Source organism: Pseudophryne corroboree, chromosome 3, assembly GCF_028390025.1.
Source record: "Pseudophryne corroboree isolate aPseCor3 chromosome 3, aPseCor3.hap2, whole genome shotgun sequence".
Classification (NCBI taxonomy): Eukaryota; Metazoa; Chordata; class Amphibia; order Anura; family Myobatrachidae; genus Pseudophryne; species Pseudophryne corroboree.
In genome coordinates, this window is record NC_086446.1 from 446,764,132 (window position 1) to 446,791,709 (window position 27,578).

The 27,578-nt window shown below is 48.4% G+C and overlaps 1 protein-coding gene across 1 annotated transcript in view; it reads right to left on the reverse strand.

Annotated features, from left to right (window-relative positions):
- Nucleotides 1-223: 223 nt before the first annotated feature.
- UBE2C (ubiquitin conjugating enzyme E2 C) overlaps nucleotides 224-27,578 on the reverse strand; it is a 37,208-nt gene continuing 9,853 nt past the window's right edge. Inside the window, exons 5-6 of the mRNA XM_063960490.1 lie at nucleotides 1,637-1,696; nucleotides 224-378 (exon numbers count right to left, since the gene is read on the reverse strand). Coding sequence (XP_063816560.1) covers nucleotides 320-378; nucleotides 1,637-1,696 — 119 coding nt within the window. The 3' untranslated portion in view covers nucleotides 224-319. The remainder of the gene's footprint in view (nucleotides 379-1,636; nucleotides 1,697-27,578) is intronic.

Here is a 27,578-nt window from a genome sequence, read left to right on the forward strand (position 1 = left end):
ACACCCCAACTCCCACACTGCACAATACAGCATTTTTCTACTAACGATAGACATCAGTCCGTGGAATATGATGTTACAGAACCCAATAGAAGATATTTACAATAGAATGTGCATCAAGGTCACCTTTTCAATTTAGTCTAATCTTGAACTTCATTAACTGAATAATAGCGTTAGACTCTAGTTTAGAGATATTCACCATAGGCAGGAGACCGAAGAAAAGGAAAAAATTATAAAATCACTTTATTTGTACAACACAGACTAGTATTAAGTTAAGCATATATTACAGCAGTCATGTACAGCGCAGAACACAGGGAGCCAGTCAGATGTCCTTTTCTCGAACTTGCTTCTTGTACTGCTCATGTAGATGCTTCTTGTATGCTAGGAAGAAAGTGTATGTTACAGCTCACAAAGCATAGGAGAGACTGGCGTCTCAAACTTGGTCTGACACCAAAGGGCAAACAGACCCTTGTCAGAAACATTAGGCTGTACATTTATATAGTAAAATACAGCATAGACTGCTCTTGCTTAAGATGCCCATTTTGACCAATCCCTTAGGCTAGCTCTTCTAAAAGTAAGACCTCCTCTACGCATAGGCTTCAAGGTAGAGTTCCTAGGTCGATGTAACAACCCATAGCTAGCAGATTTAACAGAACCAGCAGTGTGATTTTTGGCTTTTAACACTTGCAGGAAGGCAATACGCAGGTATAGGACAGTTGGTGTATTGGTTAGCATTACTACCTCACAGCACTGAGGACGTGGGTGCCATTCCCACCACAGCCCAGTGTAGCATTGTATATTCTCTGTAGTTGTGAACAAATTAACCTAATGTGTACATGCAGTAATATAGACTAAGCTGCACTAGGCAGGAGATGAACAGCCAAACATTCTCTGTAGAGTGCGGAGAAATATATGCACCAAATACATAGCTGATGTGTTGCAGATTTTAGGGGCTGCACAAATTGTTGGAGAAGCTTAACATTTAACATTATGGTGGGGGAATTCAATTGTTATCGCAAGTCCCTGCACCCACCGACAGCTATTCAAATGTTTCTGCCAGTGGACACGGGAACTTCACTTCAGCTCACAACCCCCGGGGGTGGCAAGCTGACATGTGCTACAGTAAGTGACCTGTTTGGGCACTCAAATGGGAGTTTGTATTGCACCCATTTAGTTGGGTTTTGCCACTTTACGAAGCTAAAACACGAATGATATGGGTGCGATGAGGGGGGGGGGGGGGGAACAATTAACTATCGCCCTGCGATCTCCCATCGCTTCAGCCTGTACAACTTGAATTACTGTACTACCAGTGGCATTGCCAATAATTAAGGCTACTTAACGTGTTAATTTTGTACCCAACTATGAAGTGCTCCAAGAGGATTAGGAGTAGTCAAAAACAAGTTCTTTTACACTGTTAGGACAGTTAAGGTCTTTAGCTAATACATTTTGGATGGGAGTAGTAAAAGCAGATATACCAATCAGATAATTACCTAGGAGACTTAAATCAATGCATATTATGGCTTCAGATTGCAAAGAAAAAAAAAAAAAATTAACTGTTGCCACCCTATACATCTGCTAAAGTGACATTGTATTATATGCCATCCACCCATATTAATATGTAGTTTGTCACAGCACTTACCCATCTGATTCTGCCAGAGCTCTGCAGCATGTGGATTCAAGGGACTGTCATTGTTGGGCTCTAAGGAAAACAGAGCACATAAATATAGCAACGGAAAGAGGTAAATGTAAAAGATCAAGTATTAAAATGATTTGCGCTTCCCTTTTAACCCCGTTACCAAAGCAGTTTGTAATTTCAAAAGACCTCCTTATTTCACCAAGTACGAAGAAGTTATACTTTGATGTTACCACCAAAACCATATTATGGTTATATTTACTCTGTCAGAGAGAATCTCATTAAACCGCTGTGCTTCTGGCAACAGGCTTACATTGAAGTTTATGCACACACAAAAAAAAAAAAAAGGGGAGGTTTGTTCTATTTTACTTCTCAACATAATAATTTGAGGAATTCCACACTTCACCCCTCTTACTAGTTTAGTTTCGATTTCTAACACTTAATCCAAGTATAGTCCTTTACCTAAGGTTACGTATACAGAGCCATAGTCACGCCATAAATGGTCTGTCAACTGCTTTATTATATAGAGACTACTAGGTTCTCTGCACACCCAGCATACTTCTGATCAAACTCTCCTTAAGCAGCGTGCGCAGGTGTAATAGCACAGAAAGCATGAACTGTTAAATGCAGTCCTCCAAAAGACCAGCCTATTTTGCAAAAAACAGTATGGGGTCTACTCAATTGTTGCCTGTATTTCCAACAGTGGGAAACACGGGCACTTTGACAGGAATAGGTTGAATTTGCATTGAACGCAAGTACCGTCCGTCCGTCTTCCCCCCCCCCCCCCAGACTGCTGGAAAAACCAGTACTTGTCGTAAACCACGTGCATAGGCAGATTAGCCAAGGAATTTGTCAAATTTGCAGACAATCCAGACAGGATTTTGGCCCATTAGAATGTTGATCCATAAAATAAAAACTACACACCATTTGGATCATCATTGTTGAAAAACCTGTTGAACTGCCAGAGAATGGAATACTGCACTCAGTCGGAGAGGATCCGACATGCATTGAATCTCCCCCCACCCCCCCCAATGTGGTCATTCCAATTACGTGCCAGCTTATTTAATGAAACTCATACATCAAACAAGGTACAAGATAAAATTTGCAGTAGACCAGCGAGGTTAGTCTTTTAAAAGTGTGTCATATATAGTGGAAGATACTCAATTATCTTAGTGATCACTCAGGTGCTTGCAAGGGTATTTCTAAGCCACAAAAAAAGCATTTTGTTTTCCCCAGCACCCTGAATGACACCAGTAACCAGGTTTAAATCCTACAAAAACGAGTTTTATGGTAAGAACTTACCTTTGTTAAAACTTTCTGCGAGGTACACTGGGCTCCACAATGATAGACATAGGGGTGTAGAGTAGGATCTTGATCCGAGGCACCAACAGGCTGAAAAGCTTTGACTGTTACCAGAATGCATAGCGCCGCCTCCTCTACAACCCCGCCTCCCTGCACAGGAGCTCAGTTTTTAGTTAACCAGCCCAATGCAGCAGCAGAAAAGAGACAACGGTTAGTAGCCACATACACCACACTCACGGCAGGAGAAGTGTCAGCGGCTAATGCCAATACCAACCCAAAGAAGCTAAGTGCGTCAGGGTGGGCGCCTTGTGGAGCCCAGTGAACCTCGCAGAAAGTTTTAACAAAGGTAAGTTCTTACCATAAAACTAATTTTCTGCTGTGGGGTACACTGGGCTCCACAAAGATAGACATAGGGGATGTCCTAAAGCAGTTCTTTATGGGAGGGGGATGCACTGTAGCGGGCACAAGAACCCGGCGTCCAAAGGAAGCATCCTGGGAAGCTGCAGTATCGAAGGCATAGAACCTTATGAACGTGTTCATGGAGGACCACGTAGCCGCTTTGCACAATTGATCAAGGGTCGCACCACGGCAGTCCAACAGACCAAGTAGAATGGGCCGTAATGTGAGCAGGAGCCGATAGACCGGCCCTCACATAAGCATGTGCAATCACCATTCTAATCCATCTGGCCAAGGTTTGCTTGTGGGCAGGCCAGCCCTGTTTGTGAAATCCAGAACAGCACAAAGAGAATCAGATTTCCTAATAGAAGCAGTTCTCTTCACATAGATACGGAGAGCCCGTACCACATCAAAAGACCGCTCTTTGGGAGACAAATCAGGAGAAACAAGTGCCAGAACCACGATCTCCAGGTTAAAGGTGGAACGAAGAAACCACCTTAGGTAAATATCCGGGACGAGTCCTAAGAACTGCCCTGTCACAGTGAAATATCAGATATGGGGAACTACAAGACAAGGCACCCAAAATGACCCTCTTCGAGCTGAAGCAATAGCCAGCAGAACCACCACCTTAAGGGAAAGCCACTTAAGATCAGCTGAACCAAGAGGTTCAAACGGAGACTCTTGTAGCGCCTCCAAAACTACCGACCAGTCCCAAGGAGCCACAGGCGGGACATAAGGAGGTTAGATACGCAACACACCCTGGAGCAAAGGTATGCACATCAGGTAAGGTCACACTCTCTCTGAAACCACACCAAAGGCAGATATTTGAACCTTGAGGGAGGCCAGACGCAGGCCCAAGTCCAGGCCCTGCTGAAGAAAGGCCAACAACTTGGCTGTACTAAACGTGGAAGCATCATAATAGTTAGATGCGCACCAAACAACGCAAGAATGCCAGAACCTATATTAAAATAAGAGCAGAAGCCTGTTTCCGGGCCCGCAACATTGTTTGAATGACCGCCTCAGAAAATCCTTTAGCCCTCAAGACGGAAGTTTCAAGAGCCATGCCGTCAAAGACAGCCGGGCTAGGTCCTGGTAGACACAGGGGCCCTGAACGAGGAGGTCTGGGTGTTGTGGAAGTACAATTGGACGCTCTGACGATAGACCCTGCAGGTCTGAGAACCAGTGCCATCTGGGCTACGCTGGAACTATGAGAAGCAGAATTCCTCTTTCTTGCTTGAACTTCCGAATTACCCTGGGCAGAAGTGACACCGAAGGGAACACGTACGGCAGCCGAAACCTCCACGGCACCACCAGCGCATCCACGAATGCTGCTTGAGGATCCCTTGTCCTTGCTCCGAAGACCGTAACCTTGCGATTGTGTCGAGACGCCATCAGATCTACGTCTGGAAGGACCCACTTTTCCACTAGGAGTTGAAACACTTCTGGATGGAGGCCCCACTCGCCGGCATGTACGTCCTGACGACTGAGAAAGTCCGCTGCCCAATTCAGGACTCCCGGAATGAATATTGCAGATATGGCCGGTAGACGGCGTTCCGCCCAATGTAGAATCCGTGAGACTTCCTTCATTGCCAAACGGCTTAGAGTGCCGCCCGGATGATTTATGTAAGCCACCGTGGTGGAGCTGTCAGACTGTACTTGAACAGGAAGGTTCTGAATTAAATGCTGGGCCAGGTTCAACGCATTGAAGACCGCCCGCAATTCCAGAATGTTGATCAAGAGGAGGGTCTCCTCCTTGGTCCACCGACCCTGAAGGGAGTGTTGCTCCAGCACCGCGCCCCAACCTCTTAGACTGGCATCTGTCGTCAACAGGACCCAGTTGGATATCCAGAAGGGACGGCCCCTGCACAATTGTCGGTACTGGAGCCACCAGAACAGCGACAGACGGACCTCCGGAGTCAATGAGATCATGCGAGACCTGATCCGGTTAGGCAGGCCATCCCACTTGGCTAGAATCAGCCTCTGGAGGGGGCGAGAATGGAACAGAGTATACTCCACCATGTCAAATGCGGACATCATGAGGCCCAGCACCTGCATCGCCGAATGTATCGACACTTGCGGACGAGAAAGGAAACAACTAATCCTGTCCTGAAGCTTCAGGACTTTCTCCTGACACAAGAACAACCTCTGGTTGTGAGTGTCCAATAGCGCTCCCAGGTGCACCATGCTCTGAGCAGGGACCAGGAAGGATTTCTTCCAGTTGATGAGCCACCTGTGGGCTTGTAGAAACCGGACAGTTATATCTAGATGACGTAGGAGAAGTTCTGGGGAATTTGCCAGGATTAATAAGTCGTCCAGATACGGTAGTATCCGGACCCCTTGACGGCGGAGTACCACAGTCATAACTTTAGTGAAGACTCGTGGAGCCATAGTTAAACCAAAAGGCAACGCCCAAAACTGGTAATGGAGATTGCCAATCGCAAACCTCAGGTATTGCTGATATGACGCTGCTATAGGAATATGCAGGTAAGCATCCTGTATGTCCAGGGAGACCATGTAGTCCCCAGGTTCCAAGGCCAGAACTATAGAGCGAAGGGTTTCCATACGGAACTTGGAAATCTTCACAAACCTGTTCAATGCCTTGAGGTTGAGAATGGGCCGGGAGGACCCATTCGGTTTCGGGACTAGAAACAGCGGAGAATAGTACCCCCTGCCCCTCTGCGCAAGAGGCACCTGTACTACGACTCCTGTATCCAGGAGGGTCTGTACCACCGAATGTAGAGTGTTTGCCTTTGTCTGGTCCAACGGGACGTCTGTTCGGCAAAATCGATGAGGGGGTCGGCCTTTGAAGGATATGGCGTAACCTCGAGTGACGACTACCCATACCCAGGCATCTGAAGTGGTCTTCAACCATTCCTGGGTATACCCTAGAAGCCGGCCCCCCACCCTGGGATCACCCAGGGGGGAGGTCCGCCCTGTCATGCGGCAGGCCCGCCCTGTCATGCGGCAGGCTTATCGGCCTTTGAAGCTGGCTTTTGGGCTTTGGCTTACTAGGTTTGGAAGTGCGGGTCTGCTTGTTGTACGCCTGACCTTTTGCTTTACCTGAAAGACAAAAGGGGCGAAAGGAAGTACCATTAGCCTTCGACACCGAAGGAGTGGTACTTGGCAGACATGCAGTTTTGGCAGTAGCCAAGTCAGCCACAATCTTATTCAAGTCCTCCCCAAACAGAATATCTCCCTTGAAAGGGAGTACCTCCAGGGTTTTTCTAGAGCCCAGATCCACAGACCAGGATCTCAGCCACAGAATCCGGCGAGCCAGGACTGATGTAGCAGAGGCCTTGGATGCTAGTATACTGGCATCAGAAGCCGCCTCTTTAATATAGCGAGAAGCTGTGACAATATAAGACAAGCATTGTCTAGCATGGTCAGAAGAGATTTCAGCTTCTAACTCCAAGGCCAATGCTTCAATAGCCTCCGCAGCCCATGTCGCTGCAACAGTGGGCACAAGTGAGGGTGTAAATCGCTTTCAGACAACCCTCCACACGTTTATCCGTAGGCTCTTTTAGAGACGTGACGGTAGTGACAGGTAGAGCCGAGGAAACCACCTTCCTAGCCGCATGCGAGTCTACTGGAGGAGGTGTTTCCCAATTTTTAGACAGCTCTGGTGCGAGGGGGTAGCGAGCCAGCATCTTCTTTTGAGGCACAAACCTTTTACCCGTGTTTTCCTAGGGTTCCTGATGTATATCCACTAGGTGGTCAGAGTGATGTAAAACCTGTTTAACCACCTTCTGACGCTTGAACCTATCTGGTTTCTTAGGAGGGACAGATGGCTCGGGATCATCTGTAGTCTGTAAAATCAACTTAATAGCCTCCAAAAGATCAGGAACATCCACCTGTGAACTACCCTCCCCATCAGCAGTATCTGAGTCAGAGCCTGTGGGGTCAGTGTAAGTGCCATCTTCATCAGATGAGGTGTCAGTGACAGCAGTGGATTGTGAGGAGCTAAGAGCTCACTTAGAGGACCCCTTGGTCCTCTAAGCGAGGGTCAGACTTTTTAGTAGTCAGGGACTGGTTCAACTTCTTCAATTGAGCAGATAAATTGTCCGCCACGGCGGGTTAGCTGCAGGGACCACATACGGTTGTACCGGCATAGGGGGTCCCATAGGGGGTGTTAACTTATTAACTAGCATATGCAGAAGCGTGGAAAAAGCAGCCCACGGTGGGTGATTATGGACCTCCGTTGCCACAGTCCCACTGGGGGGCAAGGAGCCCCCAGAACCAGAGCCCACAGCTGCTATATTCTCCCCATATAGATCTGTGGCTTCAGCAACCCCAGCAGTGTGTTCCACCCCAGAACCGTTACCTTCAGAAGCAGACATATTACTTGCAGTATTAGGTAACACTACAATTGACAGCAGCACAATACCTCTTACCCAAACCCCTGCACAGTGTAGTCAGCACAAGCGGAGATATAGGAGAGATATGGCGACTAAAATCAGAGAAAAAATAAGAATTTACTTACCGATAATTCTATTTCTCATAGTCCGTAGTGGATGCTGGGGACTCCGAAAGGACCATGGGGAATAGCGGCTCCGCAGGAGACTGGGCACATCTAAAGAAAGCTTTAGGACTATATGGTGTGCACTGGCTCCTCCCCCTATGACCCTCCTCCAAGCCTCAGTTAGGATACTGTGCCCGGACGAGCGTACACAATAAGGAAGGATCTTGAATCCCGGGTAAGACTCTTACCAGCCACAACAATCACACCGTACAACTTGTGATCTGAACCCAGTTAACAGCATGATAACAGAAGGAGCCTCTGAAAAGATGGCTCACAACAACAAAAAACCCGATTTTTGTAACAATAACTATGTACAAGTAATGCAGACAATCCGCACTTGGGATGGGCGCCCAGCATCCACTACGGACTATGAGAAATAGAATTATCGGTAAGTAAATTCTTATTTTCTCTAACGTCCTAGTGGATGCTGGGGACTCCGAAAGGACCATGGGGATTATACCAAAGCTCCCAAACTGGCGGGAGAGTGCGGATGACTCTGCAGCACCGAATGAGAGAACTCCAGGTCCTCCTCAGCCAGGGTATCAAATTTGTAGAATTTAGCAAATGTGTTTGCCCCTGACCAAGTAGCAGCTCGGCAAAGTTGTAAAGCCGAGACCCCTCGGGCAGCCGCCCAAGATGAGCCCACTTTCCGTGTGGAATGGGCTTTTACAGATTTTGGCTGTGGCAGGCCTGCCACAGAATGTGCAAGCTGAATTGTACTACAAATCCAACGAGCAATCGTCTGCTTAGAAGCAGGAGCACCCAGCTTGTTGGGTGCATACAGGATAAACAGAGTCAGATTTTCTGACTCCAGCCGTCCTGGAAACATATTTTCAGGGCCCTGACTACGTCCAGCAACTTGGAATCCTCCAAGTCCCTAGTAGCCGCAGGCACCACAAATAGGTTGGTTCAGGTGAAATGCTGAAACCACCTTAGGGAGAAACTGAGGACGAGTCCTCAATTTCGCCCTGTCCGAATGGAACCTCAGATAAGGGCTTTTTCAGGATAAAGCCGCCAATTCTGACACGTGCCTGGCCCAGGCCAGGGCCAACAGCATGACCACTTTCCATGTGAGATATTGTAACTTCACAGATTTAAGTGGTTCAAACCAATGTGACTTTTGGAACCCAAAACTACATTGAGATCCCAAAGTGCCACTGGAGGCACAAAAGGAGGCTGTATATGCAGTACCCCTTTTACAAACGTCTGAACTTCAGGGACTGAAGCTAGTTCTTTTTGGAAGAAAATTGACAGGGCCGAAATTTGAACCTTAATGGACCCCAATTTCAGGCCCATAGACACTCCTGTTTGCAGGAAATGTAGGAATCGACTCAGTTGAATTTCCTCCGTCGGGCCTTACTGGCCTCGCACCACGCAACATATTTTCGCCAATTGCGGTGATAATGTTTTTGCGGTTACATCCTTCCTGGCTTTGATCAGGATAGGGATGACTTCATCCGGAATGCCCTTTTTCCTTCAGGATCCGGCGTTCAACCGCCATGCCGTCAAACGCAGCCGCGGTAAGTCTTGGAACAGACAGGGTCCTTGCTGGAGCAGGTCCCTTCTTAGAGGTAGAGGCCACGGATCCTCCGTGAGCATCTCTTGAAGTTCCGGTTACCAAGTCCTTCTTGGCCAATCCGGAGCCACGAATATAGTGCTTACTCCTCACCATCTTATCAATCTCAGTACCTTGGGTATGAGAGGCAGAGGAGGGAACACATACCCTGACTGGTACACCCACGGTGTTACCAGAGCGTCTACAGCTATTGCCTGAGGGTCCCTGGACCTGGCGCAATACCTGTCGAGTTTTTCCCAACGGTTTATAATCATGTGGAAGACTTCTGGGTGAAGTCCCCACTCTCCCGGGTGGAGGTCGTGCTGAGGAAGTCTGCTTCCCAGTTGTCCACTCCCGGAATGAATACTGCCGACAGTGCTATTCCATGATTTTCCGCCCAGCGAAGAATCCTTGCAGCTTCTGCCATTGCCCTCCTGCTTCTTGTGCCACCCTTTCTGTTTACGTGGGTGACTGCCGTGATGTTGTCCGACTGGATCAACACCGGCTGACCTTGAAGCAGAGGTCTTGCTAAGCTTAGAGCATTGTAAATGTCCCTTAGCTTCAGGATATTTATGTGAAGTGATGTCTCCAGGCTTGACCATAAGTCCTGGATATTCCTTCCCTGTGTGACTGCCCCCCCAGCCTCGCAGGCTGGCATCCGTGGTCACCAGGACCCAGTCCTGAATGCCGAATCTGCGGCCCTCTAGAAGATGAGCACTCTGCAACCACCACAGGAGGGACACCCTTGTCCTTGGTGACAGGGTTATCCGCTGATGCATCTGAAGATGCGACCCGGACCATTTGTCCAGCAGGTCCCACTGGAAAGTTCTTGCGTGGAATCTGCCGAATGGGATTAGTAGGAAGCCACCATTTTTACCCAGAACCCTTGTGCATTGATGCACTGAGACTTGGCTCGGTTTTAGGAGGTTCCTGACTAGCTCGGATAACTCCCTGGCTTTCCCCTCCGGGAGAAACACCTTTTTCTGGACTGTGTCCAGGATCATCCCTAGGAACAGAAAAGTCGTCGGAACCAGCTGCGATTTTGGAATATTGAGAATCCAATCGTGCTGCCGCAACACTACCTGAGATAGTGGTACACCGACCTCCAACTGTTCCCTGGATCTTACCCTTATCAGGGAATCGTCCAAGTAAGGGATAACTAAAATTCCCTTCCTTCGAAGGAATATCATCATTTCGGCCATTACCTTGGTAAAGACCCGGGGTGCCGTGGACCATCCATACGGCAGCGTCTGAACTGATAGTGACAGTTCTGTACCATAAACCTGAGGTACCCTTGGTGAGAAGGGTAAATTTTGACATGAAGGTAAGCATCCTTGATGTCCCGAGACATCATGTAGTCCCCTTCTTCCAGGTTCGCAATCACTGCTCTGAGTGACTCAATCTTGAATTTGAACCTCTGTATGTAAGTGTTCAAAGATTTTAGATTTAGAATCGATCTCACCGAGCCGTCCGGCTTCGGTACCACAACAGTGTGGAATAATACCCCGTTCCCTGTTGCAGGAGGGGTACCTTGATTATCACCTGCTGGGAATACAGCTTGTGAATGGCTTCCAAAACTGTCTCCCTGTCAGAAGGAGACATCGGTAAAGCAGACTTTAGGAAAACGGCGAGGGGGAGACGTCTCGAATTCTAATTTGTATCCCTGAGATATCACCTGAAGGATCCAGGGGTCTACTTGCGAGTGAGCCCACTGCGCGCTGAAATTCATTGAGACGGGCCCCCCACCGTGCCTGATTCTGCTTGTAAAGCCCCAGCGTCATACTGAGGGCTTGGCAGAGGCGGGAGAGGGTTTCTGTTCCTGGGAACTGGCTGATTTCTACAGCCTTTTTCCTCTCCCTCTGTCACGGGGCAGAAATGAGGAACATTTTGCCCGCTTGTCCACGAAAGGACTGCGCCTGATAATACGGCGTCTTCTCATGTTGAGAGGCGACCTGGGGTACAAACGTGGATTTCCCAGCTGTTGCCGTGGCCACCAGGTCTGAAAGACCGACCCCAAATAACTCCTCCCCTTATTAAGGCAATACTTCCAAATGCCGTTTGGAATACGCATCACCTGACCACTGACGTGTCCATAACCCTCTACTGGTAGAAATGGACAACGCACTTAGACTTGATGCCAGTTGGCAAATATTCCGCTGTGCATCACGCATATATAGAAAAGCATCTTTTAAATGCTCTATAGGCAAAAATATACTGTCCCTATCTAGGGTATCAATATTTTCAGTCAGGGAATCCGACCACGCCAACCCAGCACTGCACATCCAGGCTGAGGCGATTGCTGGTCGCAGTATAACACCAGTATGTGTGTAAATACATTTTAGGATACCCTCCTGCTTTCTATCAGCAGGATCCTTAAGGGCGGCCATCTCAGGAGAGGGTAGAGCCCTTACAAGCGTGTGAGCGCTTTATCCACCCTAGGGGGTGTTTCCCAACGCACCCTAACCTCTGGCGGGAAAGGATATAATGCCAATAACATTTTAGAAATTATCAGTTGTTATCGGGGGAAAACCACGCATCATCACACACCTCATTTAATTTCTCAGATTCAGGAAAACTACAGGTAGTTTTTCCTCACCGAACATAATACCTCTTTTTGGTGGTACTCGTATTATCAGAAATGTGTAAAACATTTTTCATTGCCTCAGTCATGTAACGTGTGGCCCTACTGGAAGTCACATTTGTCTCTTCACCGTCGACACTGGAGTCAGTATCCGTGTCGGCGTCTATATCTGCCATCTGAGGTAACGGGCGCTTTAGAGCCCCTGACGGCCTATGAGACGTCTGGACAGGCACAAGCCGAGTAGCCGGCTGTCTCATGTCAACCACTGTCTTTTATACAGAGCTGACACTGTCACGTAATTCCTTCCAACAGTTCATCCACTCAGGTGTCGACCCCCTAGGGGGTGACATCACTATTACAGGCAATCTGCTCCGTCTCCACATCATTTTTCTCCTCATACATGTCGACACAAACGTACCGACATACAGCACACACACAGGGAATGCTCTGATAGAGGACAGGACCCCACTAGCCCTTTGGGGAGACAGAGGGAGAGTTTGCCAGCACACACCAAAGCGCTATATATATATATATATATATACAGGGATAACCTTATATAAGTGTTTTTCCCCTTATAGCTGCTGTATTGTTAATACTGCACCTAATTAGTGCCCCCCTCTCTTTTTTAACCCTTTCTGTAGTGTAGTGACTGCAGGGGAGAGCCAGGGGAGCTTCCCTCCAACTGAGCTGTGAGGGAAAATGGCGCCAGTGTGCTGAGGAGATAGGCTCCGCCCCTTTTTCGCGGACTTTTCTCCTGCTTTTTTATGGATTCTGGCAGGGGTTAAAATTCATCCATATAGCCCTGGGGGCTATATGTGATGTATTTTCGCCAGCCAAGGTGTTTTTATTGCTGCTCAGGGCGCCCCCCCCTAGCGCCCTGCACCCTCAGTGACCGAAGTGTGAAGTGTGCTGAGGAGCAATGGCGCACAGCTGCAGTGCTGTGCGCTACCTTGGTGAAGACAGGATGTCTTCTGCCGCCGATTTTCCGGACCTCTTCTGTCTTCTGGCTCTGTAAGGGGGCCGGCGGCGCGGCTCTGGGACCCATCCATGGCTGGGCCTGTGATCGTCCCTCTGGAGCTAATGTCCAGTAGCCTAAGAAGCCCAATCCACTCTGCACGCAGGTGAGTTCGCTTCTTCTCCCCTTAGTCCCTCGATGCAGTGAGCCTAATGCCAGCAGGTCTCACTGAAAATAAAAAACCTAAACTAAAACTTTCACTAAGAAGCTCAGGAGAGCCCCTAGTGTGCACCCTTCTCGTTCGGGCACAAAGATCTAACTAAAGCTTGGAGGAGGGTCATAGGGGGAGGAGCCAGTGCACACCAGATAGTCCTAAAGCTTTCTTTAGATGTGCCCAGTCTCCTGCGGAGCCGCTATTCCCCATGGTCCTTACGGAGTCCCCAGCATCCACTTAGGACGTTAGAGAAATGGTTTTAAGGGAAAACCTGACCTGCACCCATGCCCTGGTGATCTAGTGGGATCGCCTGTACTGCCACAGTGTCCACCACCAGCGTGCGCGGCCCGCCTCCCACTGACCGCGCCGGATCGCGATAAAGTACGGGTCCCGCAAGCAGGACCCACTCACCACCTCCTGAAGCTCGGCCACGCGATCCCGGAGAGCCCCCGTCGTGTGTGCCCGACCATGGAAGAAAACCGGAGCCTCCTGCTGTAGTTACCCAGCAACCATGGCTCGGGAGTGTACAGCACCGCTGGGGAGAGATGGAGCTGCAGCAGTGAATGTCAAAAGACATATACAAACTGCTGCTGCCCTTGAAGTCTTCACTTTTCTTCTAAATAGCTCTTCTCAGGGCTGCCTTGAGCAGCCCCTCTGTTATGTGCCTGCTATCTGCGGCACCAACTACAAAACTGAGCTCCTGTGCTGGGAGGCGCGGTTAGAGAGGAGGCGGCGCTATGCATTCTGCGAACAGTCAAAGTTTTTCAGCCTGTTGGTGCCTCGGATCAAGATCCTACTCTACACCCCTATGTCTATCCTTGTGTAGCCCAGTGTACCCCACAGCAGAAATAGAATTCAGAGATCTTGGTTACATATTATTTGTGCAAATATATGAATAAGCCCCCAAGCCTCGTCAAGGCCTCTCTGTATATAGGGGGTCCTAGTGCTATATCTAGGTGCAGGACCCCAAAAAAATCAGCATAAGCCAGAAAGAACAGGGCAACACCACTGAAAAAAAAAAAAAAAACCCTATAGCGTTAATAAATTAGTAAAAAACGAGAATGAAATAAGATTTTACTCACCGGTAAATCTATTTCTCGTAGTCCGTAGTGGATGCTGGGCCTCCGTAAGGACCATGGGGATTAGCGGCTCCGCAGGAGACTGGGCACAACTAAAGAAAGCTTTAGGACTACCTGGTGTGCACTGGCTCCTCCCACTAAGACCCTCCTCCAGACCTCAGTTAGGATACTGTGCCCGGAAGAGCTGACACAATAAGGAAGGATTTTGAATCCCAGGTAAGACTCATACCAGCCACACCAATCACACCGTATAACTCGTGATACTATACCCAGTTAACAGTATGAAATATAACTAAGCCTCTCAACAGATGGCTCAACAATAACCCTTTAGTTAGGCAATAACTATAAACAAGTATTGCAGACAATCCGCACTTGGGATGGGCGCCCAGCATCCACTACGGACTACGAGAAATAGATTTACCGGTGAGTAAAATCTTATTTTCTCTGACGTCCTAAGTGGATGCTGGGACTCCGTAAGGACCATGGGGATTATACCAAAGCTCCCAAACGGGCGGTAGAGTGCGGATGACTCTGCAGCACCGAATGAGCAAACTCTAGGTCCTCCTCAGCCAGGGTATCAAACTTGTAGACTCTTGCAAAAATCTTTGAACCCGACCAAGTAACAGCTCGGCAAAGTTGTAAAGCCGAGACCCCTCGGGCAGCCGCCCAAGAAGAGCCCACTTTCCTCGTGGTATGGGCTTTTACAGATTTAGGGTGCGGCAGTCCAGCCGCAGAATGTGCAAGTTGAATCGTGCTACAGATCCAGCGAGCAATCGTCTGCTTAGAAGCAGGAGCACCCAGCTTGTTGGGTGCATACAGGAGAAATAGCGAGTCAGTTTTCCTGACTCCAGCTGTCCTGGAAACGTATACTTTTCAGGGCCCTGACTACATCCAGTAACTTGGAATTCTCCAAGTCCCAAGTAGCCGCAGGCACCACAATAGGTTGGTTCACATGATAAACTGATACCACCTTAGGAAGGAATTGGGAACGAGTCCTCAATTCCGCCTTATCCATATAAAATACAGATAAGGGCTTTTGTATGACAAAGCCGCCAATTCTGATACCCTGGGTAAGAGAGGCAGAGAAGGGAACACATACACAGACTGGTACACCCACGGTGTTACAGAGCGTCCACAGCTATCGCCTGAGGGTCCTTGACCTGGCGCAATATCTTTGTAACTTTTAGTTGAGGCGGGACGCCATCATGTCCACCTGTGGCCTTTGCCAACGGTGTACAATCATTTGGAAGACTTCTGGATGAAGTCCCCACTCTCCCGGGTGGAGGTCGTGTCTTCTGAGAAAGTCTGCTTCTCAGTTGTCCACTCCGGGAATGAACACTGCTGACAGTGCTAACACATGATTTTCCACCCATCGGAGAATCCTTGTGGCTTCTGCCATCGCCATCCTGCTTCTTGTGCCGCCCTGTCGGTTTACATTAGCGACCGCCGTGATGTTGTCTGACTGGATCAGCACCGGCCAGTGTTGAAGCAGGGTCTAGCCTGACTTAGGGCATTGTAAATGGCCCTCAGTTCCAGAATATTTATGTGTAGGGAAGTCTCCTGACTTCCATAGCCTTGGAAGTTCCTTCCCTGTGTGACTGCCCCCCAGCCTCGAAGGCTGGCATCCGTGGTCACCAGGACCCAGTCCTGTATGCTGAATCTGCGGCCCCCTAGAAGATGAGCACTCTGCAGCCACCACAACAGCGACACCCTGACCCTTGGAGACAGGGTTATCCGCCGATGCATCTGAAGATGCGACCCGGACCACTTGTCCAACAGATCTCACTGGAAAATCCTTGCATGGGACCTGGCGAATGGAATTTCTTCGTAAGAAGCAACCATCTTTCCCAGGGCTCGCGTGCATTGATGCACCGACACCTGTACACGTATTAGGAGGTCTCTGTCTAGAGACAACAACTCCTTGGACTTCTCCTCCGGGAGAAACCCTTTTTAATAAGATTTTACTTACCGATAAATCTATTTCTCGGAGTCCGTAGTGGATGCTGGGGTTCCTGAAAGGACCATGGGGAATAGCGGCTCCGCAAGGAGACAGGGCACAAAAAGTAAAGCTTTTTCAGATCAGGTGGTGTGCACTGGCTCCTCCCCCTATGACCCTCCTCCAGACTCCAGTTAGGTACTGTGCCCGGACGAGCGTACACAATAAGGGAGGATTTTGAATCCCGGGTAAGACTCATACCAGCCACACCAATCACACCGTACAACCTGTGATCTAAACCCAGTTAACAGTATGATAACAGCGGAGCCTCTGAAAGATGGCTTCCTTCAACAATAACCCGAATTAGTTAACAATAACTATGTACAATTTATGCAGATAATCCGCACTTGGGATGGGCGCCCAGCATCCACTACGGACTCCGAGAAATAGATTTATCGGTAAGTAAAATCTTATTTTCTCTATCGTCCTAGTGGATGCTGGGGTTCCTGAAAGGACCATGGGGATTATACCAAAGCTCCCAAACGGGCGGGAGAGTGCGGATGACTCTGCAGCACCGAATGAGAGAACTACAGGTCCTCCTTAGCCAGAGTATCAAATTTGTAAAATTTTACAAACGTGTTCTCCCCTGACCACGTAGCTGCTCGGCAAAGTTGTAATGCCGAGACCCCTCGGGCAGCCGCCCAAGATGAGCCCACCTTCCTTGTGGAGTGGGCCTTTACAGATTTAGGCTGTGGCAGGCCTGCCACAGAATGTGCAAGTTGGATTGTGCTACAGATCCAACGAGCAATCGTCTGCTTAGACGCAGGAGCACCCATCTTGTTGGGTGCATACAATATAAACAACGAGTCAGATTTTCTGACTCCAGCTGTCCTTGCAATATATATTTTTAATGCTCTGACAACGTCCAGTAACTTGGAGTCCTCCAAGTCACTTGTAGCCGCAGGCACTACAATAGGCTGGTTCAGATGAAATGCGGACACCACCTTAGGGAGAAAATGCGGACGAGTCCGCAGTTCTGCCCTGTCCGAATGGAAAATCAGATATGGGCTTTTGTAAGATAAAGCTGCCAATTCGGATACTCTCCTGGCAGAAGCCAGGGCTAGAAGCATGGTCACTTTCCAAGTGAGATATTTCAAATCCACCTTATTTAGTGGTTCAAACCAATGAGATTTTAGAAAGTCCAAAACCACATTGAGATCCCACGGTGCCACTGGAGGCACCACAGGAGGCTGTATATGCAGCACTCCCTTAACAAAGGTCTGGACTTCAGGGACTGAAGCCAATTCTTTTTGAAAGAAAATCGACAGGGCCGAAATTTGAACCTTAATAGATCCCAATTTGAGACCCATAGACAATCCTGATTGCAGGAAATGTAGGAATCGACCCAATGAAATTCCTCCGTCGGAGCACTCCGATCTTCGCACCACGCAACATATTTTCGCCAAATTCGGTGATAATGTTGCACGGTTACTTCCTTCCTTGCTTTAATCAAAGTAGGAATGACTTCTTCCGGCATGCCTTTTTCCTTTAGGATCCGGCGTTCAACCGCCATGCCGTCAAACGCAGCCGCGGTAAGTCTTGAAACAGACAGGGACCCTGCTGAAGCAAGTCCCTCCTTAGAGGTAGAGGCCACGGATCTTCCGTGATCATCTCTTGAAGTTCCGGGTACCAAGTCCTTCTTGGCCAATCCGGAACCACTAGTATCGTTCTTACGCCTCTTTGCCGTATAATTCTCAATACTTTTGGTATGAGAGGCAGAGGAGGAAACACATACACCGACTGGTACACCCAAGGCGTTACCAGCGCGTCCACAGCTATTGCCTGCGGATCTCTTGACCTGGCGCAATACCTGTCCAGTTTTTTGTTGAGGCGAGACGCCATCATGTCCACCATTGGTCATTCCCAACGGTTTACCAGCATGTGGAAGACTTCTGGATGAAGTCCCCACTCTCCCGGGTGAAGATCGTGTCTGCTGAGGAAGTCTGCTTCCCAGTTGTCCACTCCCGGGATGAACACTGCTGACAGTGCTATCACATGATTCTCTGCCCAGCGAAGAATCCTTGCAGCTTCTGCCATTGCACTCCTGCTTCTTGTGCCGCCCTGTCTGTTCACATGGGCGACTGCCGTGATGTTGTCCGACTGGATCAACACCGGTTTTCCCTGAAGCAGAGGTTCTGCCTGGCTTAGAGCATTGTATATTGCTCTTAGTTCCAGAATGTTTATGTGAAGAGACGTTTCCAGGCTTGTCCATACTCCCTGGAAGTTTCTTCCTTGTGTGACTGCTCCCCAGCCTCTCAGGCTGGCGTCCGTGGTCACCAGGATCCAATCCTGTATGCCGAATCTGCGGCCCTCCAATAGATGAGGACTCTGCAACCACCACAGAAGAGACACCCTTGTCCTTGGAGACAGGGTTATCCGTAGGTGCATCTGAAGATGCGACCCTGACCATTTGTCCAACAGATCCCTTTGGAAAATTCTTGCGTGGAATCTGCCGAATGGAATTGCTTCGTAAGAAGCCACCATTTTTCCCAGGACTCTTGTGCATTGATGTACAGACACCTTTCCTGGTTTTAGGAGGTTCCTGACAAGCTCAGATAACTCCTTGGCTTTTTCCTCCGGGAGAAAAACCTTTTTCTGAACTGTGTCCAGAATCATCCCTAGGAACAGCAGACGAGTTGTCGGCATTAACTGGGATTTTGGAATATTCAGAATCCACCCGTGCTGTTTTAGCACTTCTTGAGACAGTGCTAATCCCATCTCTAGCTGTTCTCTGGACCTCGCCCTTATTAGGAGATCGTCCAAGTATGGGATAATTAATATGCCTTTTCTTCGAAGAAGAATCATCATCTCGGCCATTACCTTTGTAAAGATCCGAGGTGCCGTGGACAATCCGAACGGCAGCGTCTGAAACCGATAGTGAGTTTTGTACAACGAACCTGAGGTACCCCTGGTGTGAGGGGTAAATTGGAACGTGGAGATACGCATCCTTGATGTCCAAGGATACCATAAAGTCCCCCTCTTCCAGGTTCGCTATCACTGCTCTGAGTGACTCCATCTTGAACTTGAACTTCTTTATGTACAGGTTCAAGGACTTCAGATTTAGAATAGGCCTTACCGAGCCATCCGGCTTCGGTACCACAAAAAGAGTGGAATAATACCCCTTCCCTTGTTGTAGAAGAGGTACCTTGACTATCACCTGCTGAGAGTACAGCTTGTGAATGGCTTCCAAAACCGTCTCCCTTTCGGAGAGGGACGTTGGTAAAGCAGACTTCAGGAAACGGCGAGGTGGATCTGTCTCTAATTCCAACCTGTACCCTTGAGATATTATCTGCAGGATCCAGGGATCTACCTGCGAGTGAGCCCACTGCGCGCTGTAATTTTTGAGACGACCGCCCACCGTCCCCGAGTCCGCTTGAGAAGCCCCAGCGTCATGCTGAGGCTTTTGTAGAAGCCGGGGAGGGCTTCTGTTCCTGGGAAGGAGCTGCGTGTTGCTGTCTCTTCCCTCGACCTCTGCCTCGTGGCAGATATGAATAGCCCTTTGCTCTCTTATTTTTAAAGGAACGAAAGGGCTGCGGTTGAAAAGTCGGTGCCTTTTTCTGTGGGGGAGTGACTTGAGGTAGAAAGGTGGATTTCCCGGCTGTAGCCGTGGCCACCAAATCTGATAGACCGACTCCAAATAACTCCTCCCCTTTATACGGCAAAACTTCCATATGCCGTTTTGAATCCGCATCGCCTGTCCACTGTCGCGTCCATAAAGCTCTTCTGGCCGAAATGGACATAGCACTTACCCGTGATGCCAGTGTGCAGATATCCCTCTGTGCATCACGCATATAAAGAAATGCATCCTTTATTTGTTCTAACGACAGTAAAATATTGTCCCTGTCCAGGGTATCAATATTTTCAATCAGGGACTCTGACCAAACTACCCCAGCACTGCCCATCCAGGCAGTCGCTACAGCTGGTCGTAGTATAACACCTGCATGTGTGTATATACTTTTTTGGATATTTTCCATCCTCCTATCTGATGGATCTTTAAGTGCGGCCGTCTCAGGAGAGGGTAACGCCACTTGTTTAGATAAGCGTGTTAGCGCCTTGTCCACCCTAGGAGGTGTTTCCCAGCGCTCCCTAACCTCTGGCGGGAAAGGGTATAATGCCAATAATTTCTTTGAAATTATCAGCTTTTTATCAGGGGCAACCCACGCTTCATTACACACGTCATTTAATTCTTCTGATTCAGGAAAAACTATAGGTAGTTTTTTCACACCCCACATAATACCCTGTTTAGTGGTACCTGTAGTATCAGCTAAATGTAACGCCTCCTTCATTGCCAAAATCATATAACGTGTGGCCCTACTGGAAAATACGGTTGAATCGTCACCGTCACCACTGGAGTCAGTGCCTGCGTCTGGGTCTGTGTCGACCGACTGAGGCAAAGGGCGTTTCACAGCCCCTGACGGTGTTTGAGTCGCCTGGACAGGCACTAATTGATTGTCCGGCCACCTCATGTCGTCAAACGACTGCTTTAGCGTGTTGACACTATCCCGTAGTTCCATAAATAAAGGCATCCATTCTGGTGTCGACTCCCTAGGGGGTGACATCCTCATATTTGGCAATTGCTCCGCCTCCACACCAATATCGTCCTCATACATGTCGACACACACGTACCGACACCCAGCAGACACACAGGGAATGCTCCTAACGAAGACAGGACCCACTAGCCCTTTGGGGAGACAGAGGGAGAGTTTGCCAGCACACACCAAAAGCGCTATATATATATCAGGGATAGCCTTATAATAAGTGCTCCCTTATAGCTGCTTTGTTATATCAAAATATCGCCATAAATTTGCCCCCCCCTCTCTGTTTTACCCTGTTTCTGTAGTGCAGTGCAGGGGAGAGACTTGGGAGCCGTCCTGACCAGCGGAGCTGTGAGAGGAAATGGCGCCGTGTGCTGAGGAGATAGGCCCCGCCCCTTTTCTGGCGGGCTCGTCTCCCGCTATTTAGAAAAATCAGGCAGGGGTTAAATATCTCCATATAGCCTCTAGGGGCTATATGTGAGGTATTTTTAGCCTTTATAGGTATTCATTTGCCTCCCAGGGCGCCCCCCTCCCAGCGCCCTGCACCCTCAGTGACTGCCGTGTGAAGTGTGCGGAGAGGAAAATGGCGCACAGCTGCAGTGCTGTGCGCTACCTTTAGAAGACTGCAGGAGTCTTCAGCCGCCGATTCTGGACCTCTTCTGACTTCAGCATCTGCAAGGGGGCTGGCGGCGCGGCTCCGGTGACCATCCAGGCTGTACCTGTGATCGTCCCTCTGGAGCTTGATGTCCAGTAGCCAAGAAGCCAATCCATCCTGCACGCAGGTGAGTTGACTCCTTCTCCCCTCAGTCCCTCGCTGCAGTGATCCTGTTGCCAGCAGGAATCACTGTAAAATAAAAAACCTAGCTAAACTTTTTCTAAGCAGCTCTTTAGGAGAGCCACCTAGATTGCACCCTTCTCGGCCGGGCACAAAAATCTAACTGGAGTCTGGAGGAGGGTCATAGGGGGAGGAGCCAGTGCACACCACCTGATCTGAAAAAGCTTTACTTTTTGTGCCCTGTCTCCTGCGGAGCCGCTATTCCCCATGGTCCTTTCAGGAACCCCAGCATCCACTAGGACGATAGAGAAATCCTGTTCTGTGTCCAGAACCATACCCAGGAACAGTGAACGCGTCGTAGGAACCAGCTGCGACTTTGGAATATTCAGAATCCAGCCGTGCTGTTGTAGCACTTCCCGAGATAGTGCTACTCCGACGAACAACTGCTCCCTGGACCTCGCCTTTATAAGGAGATCGTCCAAGTACGGGATAATTATTTCGCCCATTACCTTGGTAAATACCTCGGTGCCGGGGACAGACCAACGGCAACGTCTGGAATTGGTAATGACAATCCTGTACCACAATATTGAGGTACTCCTGGTGAAGAGGGTAAATAGGGACATGCAGGTAATCATCCTTGATGTCCAGTGATACCATGAAATTCTCCTGGCTTGCAATAATCGCCCTGAGCGATTCCATTTTGAACTTGAACCTTCGTATATAAGTGTTCAAGGATTTCAATTTTAGAATGGGTCTCACTGAACCGTCTGGTTTCGGTACCACAACATTTTGGAATAGTAACCCCGGCCTTGTTGAAGGAGGGGTACCTTGATTTCACCTGCTGGAAGTACAGCTTGTGAATTGCCGCCAGTACTACCTTTCTCCGAGGGCAGCAGGCAAGGCTGATGTGAGGTAACGGCGAGGGGGAGTCGCCTAGAACTCCAGCCTGTATCCCTGTGATACTATTTGCAGAACCTAGAGCTCCACCTGTGGGCAAGCCCACTGGTCCCTGAAGTTCCCGAGACGCGCCCCTACCGCACCTGTCTCCATCTGTGGAGCTCCAGCGTCATGCGGTGGACTCAGAGGAAGCGGGGGAAGATTTTTGATCCTGGGAACTGGCTGCTGGTGCAGCTTTTTTTCCTTCTTCCCTTGTCTCTGTGCAGAAAGGAAGCGCCTTTGACCCGCTTGCTTTTCTGAAGCCGAAAGGACTGTACCTGAAAATACGGTGCTTTCTTAGGCTGTGAGGAAACCTGAGGTAAAAAATTTTCTTCCCAGCTGTTGCTGTGGATACGAGGTCCCAGAGACCATCCCCAAACAATTCCTCACCCTTATAAGGCAGAATCTCCATGTGCCTTTTACAGGCAGCATCACCTGTCCACTGCCGGGTTTCTAATACCCTCCTGGCAGAATGGACATTGCATTAATTCTGGATGCCAGCCAGCAAATATCCCTCTGTGCATCCTTTATATATAAGACAACGTCTTAAATATGCTCAATGTTAGCAAAATATTATCCCTGTCTTAGAGTATTATTATCTGACAGGGTATCAGACCACGCTGCAGCAGCACTATTTATGCTGAGGCAATTGCAGGTCTCAGTATATAACCTGAGTGTGTAAATACAGACTTCAGGATCGCCTCCTGCTTTTTATCAGCAGGTTCCTTCAAGGTGGCCATATCCTAAGACGGCAGTGCCACCTTTTGACAAACGTGTGAGCGCCTTATCCACCCTAAGGGATATCTCCCAACGTGACCTATCCTCTGGCGGGAAAGGGTACGCCATCAGTAACTTTTTAGAAATTACCAGTTTCTTATCGGGGGAAACCACGCTTCTTTACACACTTCATTCATCTGATAGGGGAACAAAACACTGGCTGCTTTTTCTCCCCAAAAATAAACACCCTTTTATGTGGTACTTGGGTTCATGTCAGAAAATGCGTAACACATTTTTCATTGCCGAGATCATGTAACGGATGTTCCTAGTGGATTGTGTATATGTCTCAACCTCGTCGACACTGGAGTCAGACTCCGTGTCGACATCTGTCTGCCATCTGAGGTAACGGGCGTTTTTTGAGCCCTTGATGGCCTTTGAGACGCCTGGGCAGGCGCGGGCTGAGAAGCCGGCTGTCCCACAGCTGTTACGTCATCCAGCCTTTTATGTAAGGAGTTGACATTGTCGGTTAATACCTTCCACCTATCCATCCACTCTGGTGTCGGCCCCACAGGGGGCGACATCCCATTTATCGGCCTCTGCTCCGCCTCCACGTAACCTTCCTCATCCAACATGTCGACACAGCCGTACAGACACACCGCGCACACACAGGGAATGCTCTGACTGAGGACAGGACCCCCCACAAAGTCCTTTGGGGAGACAGAGAGAGAGTATGCCAGCACACACCAGAGCGCTATATAATGCAGGGATTAACACTATAACTGAGTGATTTTCCCCCAAATAGCTGCTTGTATACATATATTGCGCCTAAATTTAGTGCCCCCCCTCTTTTTAACCCTTTGAGCCTGAAAACTACAGGGGAGAGCCTGGGGAGCTGTCTTCCAGCTGCACTGTGAAGAGAAAATGGCGCCAGTGTGCTGAGGGAGAAGCCCCGCCCCTTTTTCGGCAGACTTTCTCCCGCTTTTTCTGGAATACTGGCAGGGGTAAATTTTACATCTATATAGCCTCTAGGACTATATATGATGGAGATTTGCCAGCCAAGGTGTCATATTGCCCTCAGGGCGCCCCCCCCCCCCCCCCCCCCCCAGCGCCCTGCGCCCATCAGTGACCGGAGTGTAAGGTGTACATGAGGAGCAATGGCGCACAGCTGCAGTGCTGTGCGCTACCTTGGTGAAGACCGAAGTCTTCTGCCGCCGATTTTCCGGACTCCTCATGCTTCTGGCTCTGTAAGGGGGACGGCGGCGCGGCTCCGGGAACGAACACCAAGGTCGGGTCCTGCGGTCGATCCCTCTGGAGCCAATGGTGTCCAGTAGCCTAAGAAGCCCAAACTACCACCTGTTAGGTAGGTTCGCTTCTTCTCCCCTTAGTCCCTCGTTGCAGTGAGTCTGTTGCCAGCAGATCTCACTGTAAAATAAAAAACCTAAATATACTTTCTTTCTAGGAGCTCAGGAGAGCCCCTAGTGTGCATCCAGCTCAGCCGGGCACAAGAATCTAACTGAGGTCTGGAGGAGGGTCTTAGTGGGAGGAGCCAGTGCACACCATGTAGTCCTAAAGCTTTCTTTAGTTGTGCCCAGTCTCCTGCCGAGCCGCTAATCCCCATGGTCCTTACGGAGGCCCAGCATCCACTTAGGACGTCAGAGAAATTGAAGTAGTGTTAGTAAGTGATAAGCGTTAATAGAACGCTTAGAAATACCCTTCCCTTGCAAGCACCCGAGTGATATCACTAAGCTAATTGAACATCTACCACTATATGGGGGGTATGCAATTCTTTCCGCCCCCTTTCACACCTTTTCTGTTGCTGGTGACGGGCGTCGTATCATTTCAGCTTTCCACCCCCAGGGTAGCGAGGCACCCTAAGCCTTTAAGCAGCTAAACCCGATTACTATGGGCGTGATATGCGCAATAACGGGGATCACTTTAGAAAGGAGATTGGGCTTGCTTGATATATCATTTGAATACTGCCCTATATATCTGTTGAGAGGCAGAAAGGATCCTGCAATGGGGGGTGGGGGGGGGAGAAGGTGCAGGTCCTTATGCCATATGGAGTACTAGGGGGTTGCTCCAAGGTAGGTAGCTCTTCGCTTAGAGATATAAAAGTAAGAAGCAATTATGTGGCTCTTTGCTGGTTAATCATAGACCCGGATTGGGGTAATGGAGGTGTGGTGCCCCTGGATTGGCTGGATGGCTCTAGTGTGGCATACCTTTACATTCTATTAACACTCATCACTTCCCAATTTCTTCAATCCCACCATTTCAAAATTATTTTAATTAAATCTCATTTTTGTGTCACTTTCTGTATATAGCTTCAGCTTTCTAACACTAATTTATTAACACTATCGTTTTTCCACTGGTATGCTGCCCTTGGCTTTCTGGCTTATGCTGATTTTGGGGTGCCACACCCTGCACCTAGATATAGTAGTAGGGACCCCCAATATACAGAACGGCCTTGACATGGCTTGGGGGCTTATTCATACATTTGCGCAAAAATATGTAACCAAGATCTCTGAATTCTAGTAGTGTAGGAATTAAATCTCGTTACTGGTCTCATTCAGGGTACCGGGGGAAATTAAGCTTTTTTTCTTGCTTTTAAAAATGTGACCTGAGAGAAATGCACAAAAGAGTTGGGAAACCATCTTTGACCTCAAAAAGGTGACAACTGAGAGCAGGACCATACAAGGCAGATAGGGGTTGACGTATTAAGCAGCAAAGAGTAGTGGACCGATGGAGAAGTTGCCCATAGTAACAAATCCTCTTTGAGTAAGCATCAAGTACACTCTATAAAATGGTAGGTAAATACCGATCGGTTGCTATGGGCAACTTCTCTATTGGTCAACTTCACTGTTTATTAAGTTCAATAATAAGAGCAAGTTTTTTTTATTTTTTCCCCCCTACCCCCATCAAAGTCTAGCATTGGGGAAGGGGGAGGGAACAGAAAATGGCCAGCACATTACTATAGACAAGTTTAAACAGTTGAATAAACGTACCTTCCACCTGCAAGATCAAGAACCCATCTCCCATCAATACAGCACTTACATGTACTTGTCTCACATCATTTCACCCTTTCTTGAACTTTAGTAGAATTCGCCTAAAGACTGGCTTGTTGTATTTCACCAAATGCCATTTTACCCCCTGCAGGTGTATAACTGTTCATTATGAGGGGTGTCTCAACATTTTTAACAATTTTCCTTACATACCACCTGCCATGGGGGCTGCATTTTATATATATTTATATTATTATTATTATTATTATTTTTTTATTATTTTTTTTTACACACAGTTGTGCTCATAAGTTTACATACCCTAGCAGAATTTGTGATCTTCTGCCCATTTGTCAGAGACTATGAATGATGACTCAAACTTTTTTCACACTCCTGGTTAGTGGTTGGGTGAAGCCATTTATTGACAAACAACTGTGTTTACTCTTTAAATCATAATGACAACAGAAACTACCCAAATGACCCTGATCAAAAAAGTTTACATACCCCAGTTCTTAATACCGTGTATTGCACCCTTTAAACATCAATGACAGCTTGAAGTCTTGTGGTAGTTGTGGATGAGGCTCTTTATTTTCTCAGATAGTAAAGCTGCCCATTCTTCTTGGCAAAAAGCATCCAGTTCCTGTAAATTCTTGGGCTGTCTTGCATGAACTGCACGTTTGAGATCTCCCCAGAGTGGCTCAATGATATTGAGGTCAGGAGACTGAGATGGCCAATCCAGAACCTTCACTTTATTCTGCTGTAGCCAATGACAGGTCGACTCGGCCTTGTGTTTTGAATCATTGTCATGTTGGAACGTCCAAGTACGTCCCATGCGCAGCTTCCGGGCTGATGAGTGCAAATTTTCAGCCAGTATTTTCGGATAACATGCTGCATTCATCTTGCCATCAATTTTGACCAAGTTTCCAGTGCCTTTGTAGCTCACACATCCCCAAAACATCAGCGATCCACCTCCGTGTTTCACAGTAGGAATGGTGTACCTTTCATCATAGGTTTTGTTGACTCCTCTCCAAATGTAACGTTTATGGTTGTGGCTAAAAAGTTAAACTTTGGTCTCATCACTCCAAATGACTTTGTTCCAGAAGTTTTGAGGCTCGTCTGTGCTGTTTGGAGTATTGTAAGCGGGATCCTTTGTGGAATTTGCATAGTAATGGATTTCTTCTGGCGACTCGACCATGCAGCCTTTTCTTCAAATGCCTCCTTATTGTGCATCTTAAAACAACCACACCACTTTCTTCCCAGAAAGTCCTGTATTTCAGCTGAAGTTATTTGTGGATTTTTCTTTGCATCCCGAACAATTTTCCTGGCAGTTGTGGCTGAAATTTGTTGGTCTACCTGACCGTGATTTGGTTTCCACAGAATCTCTCATTTTCC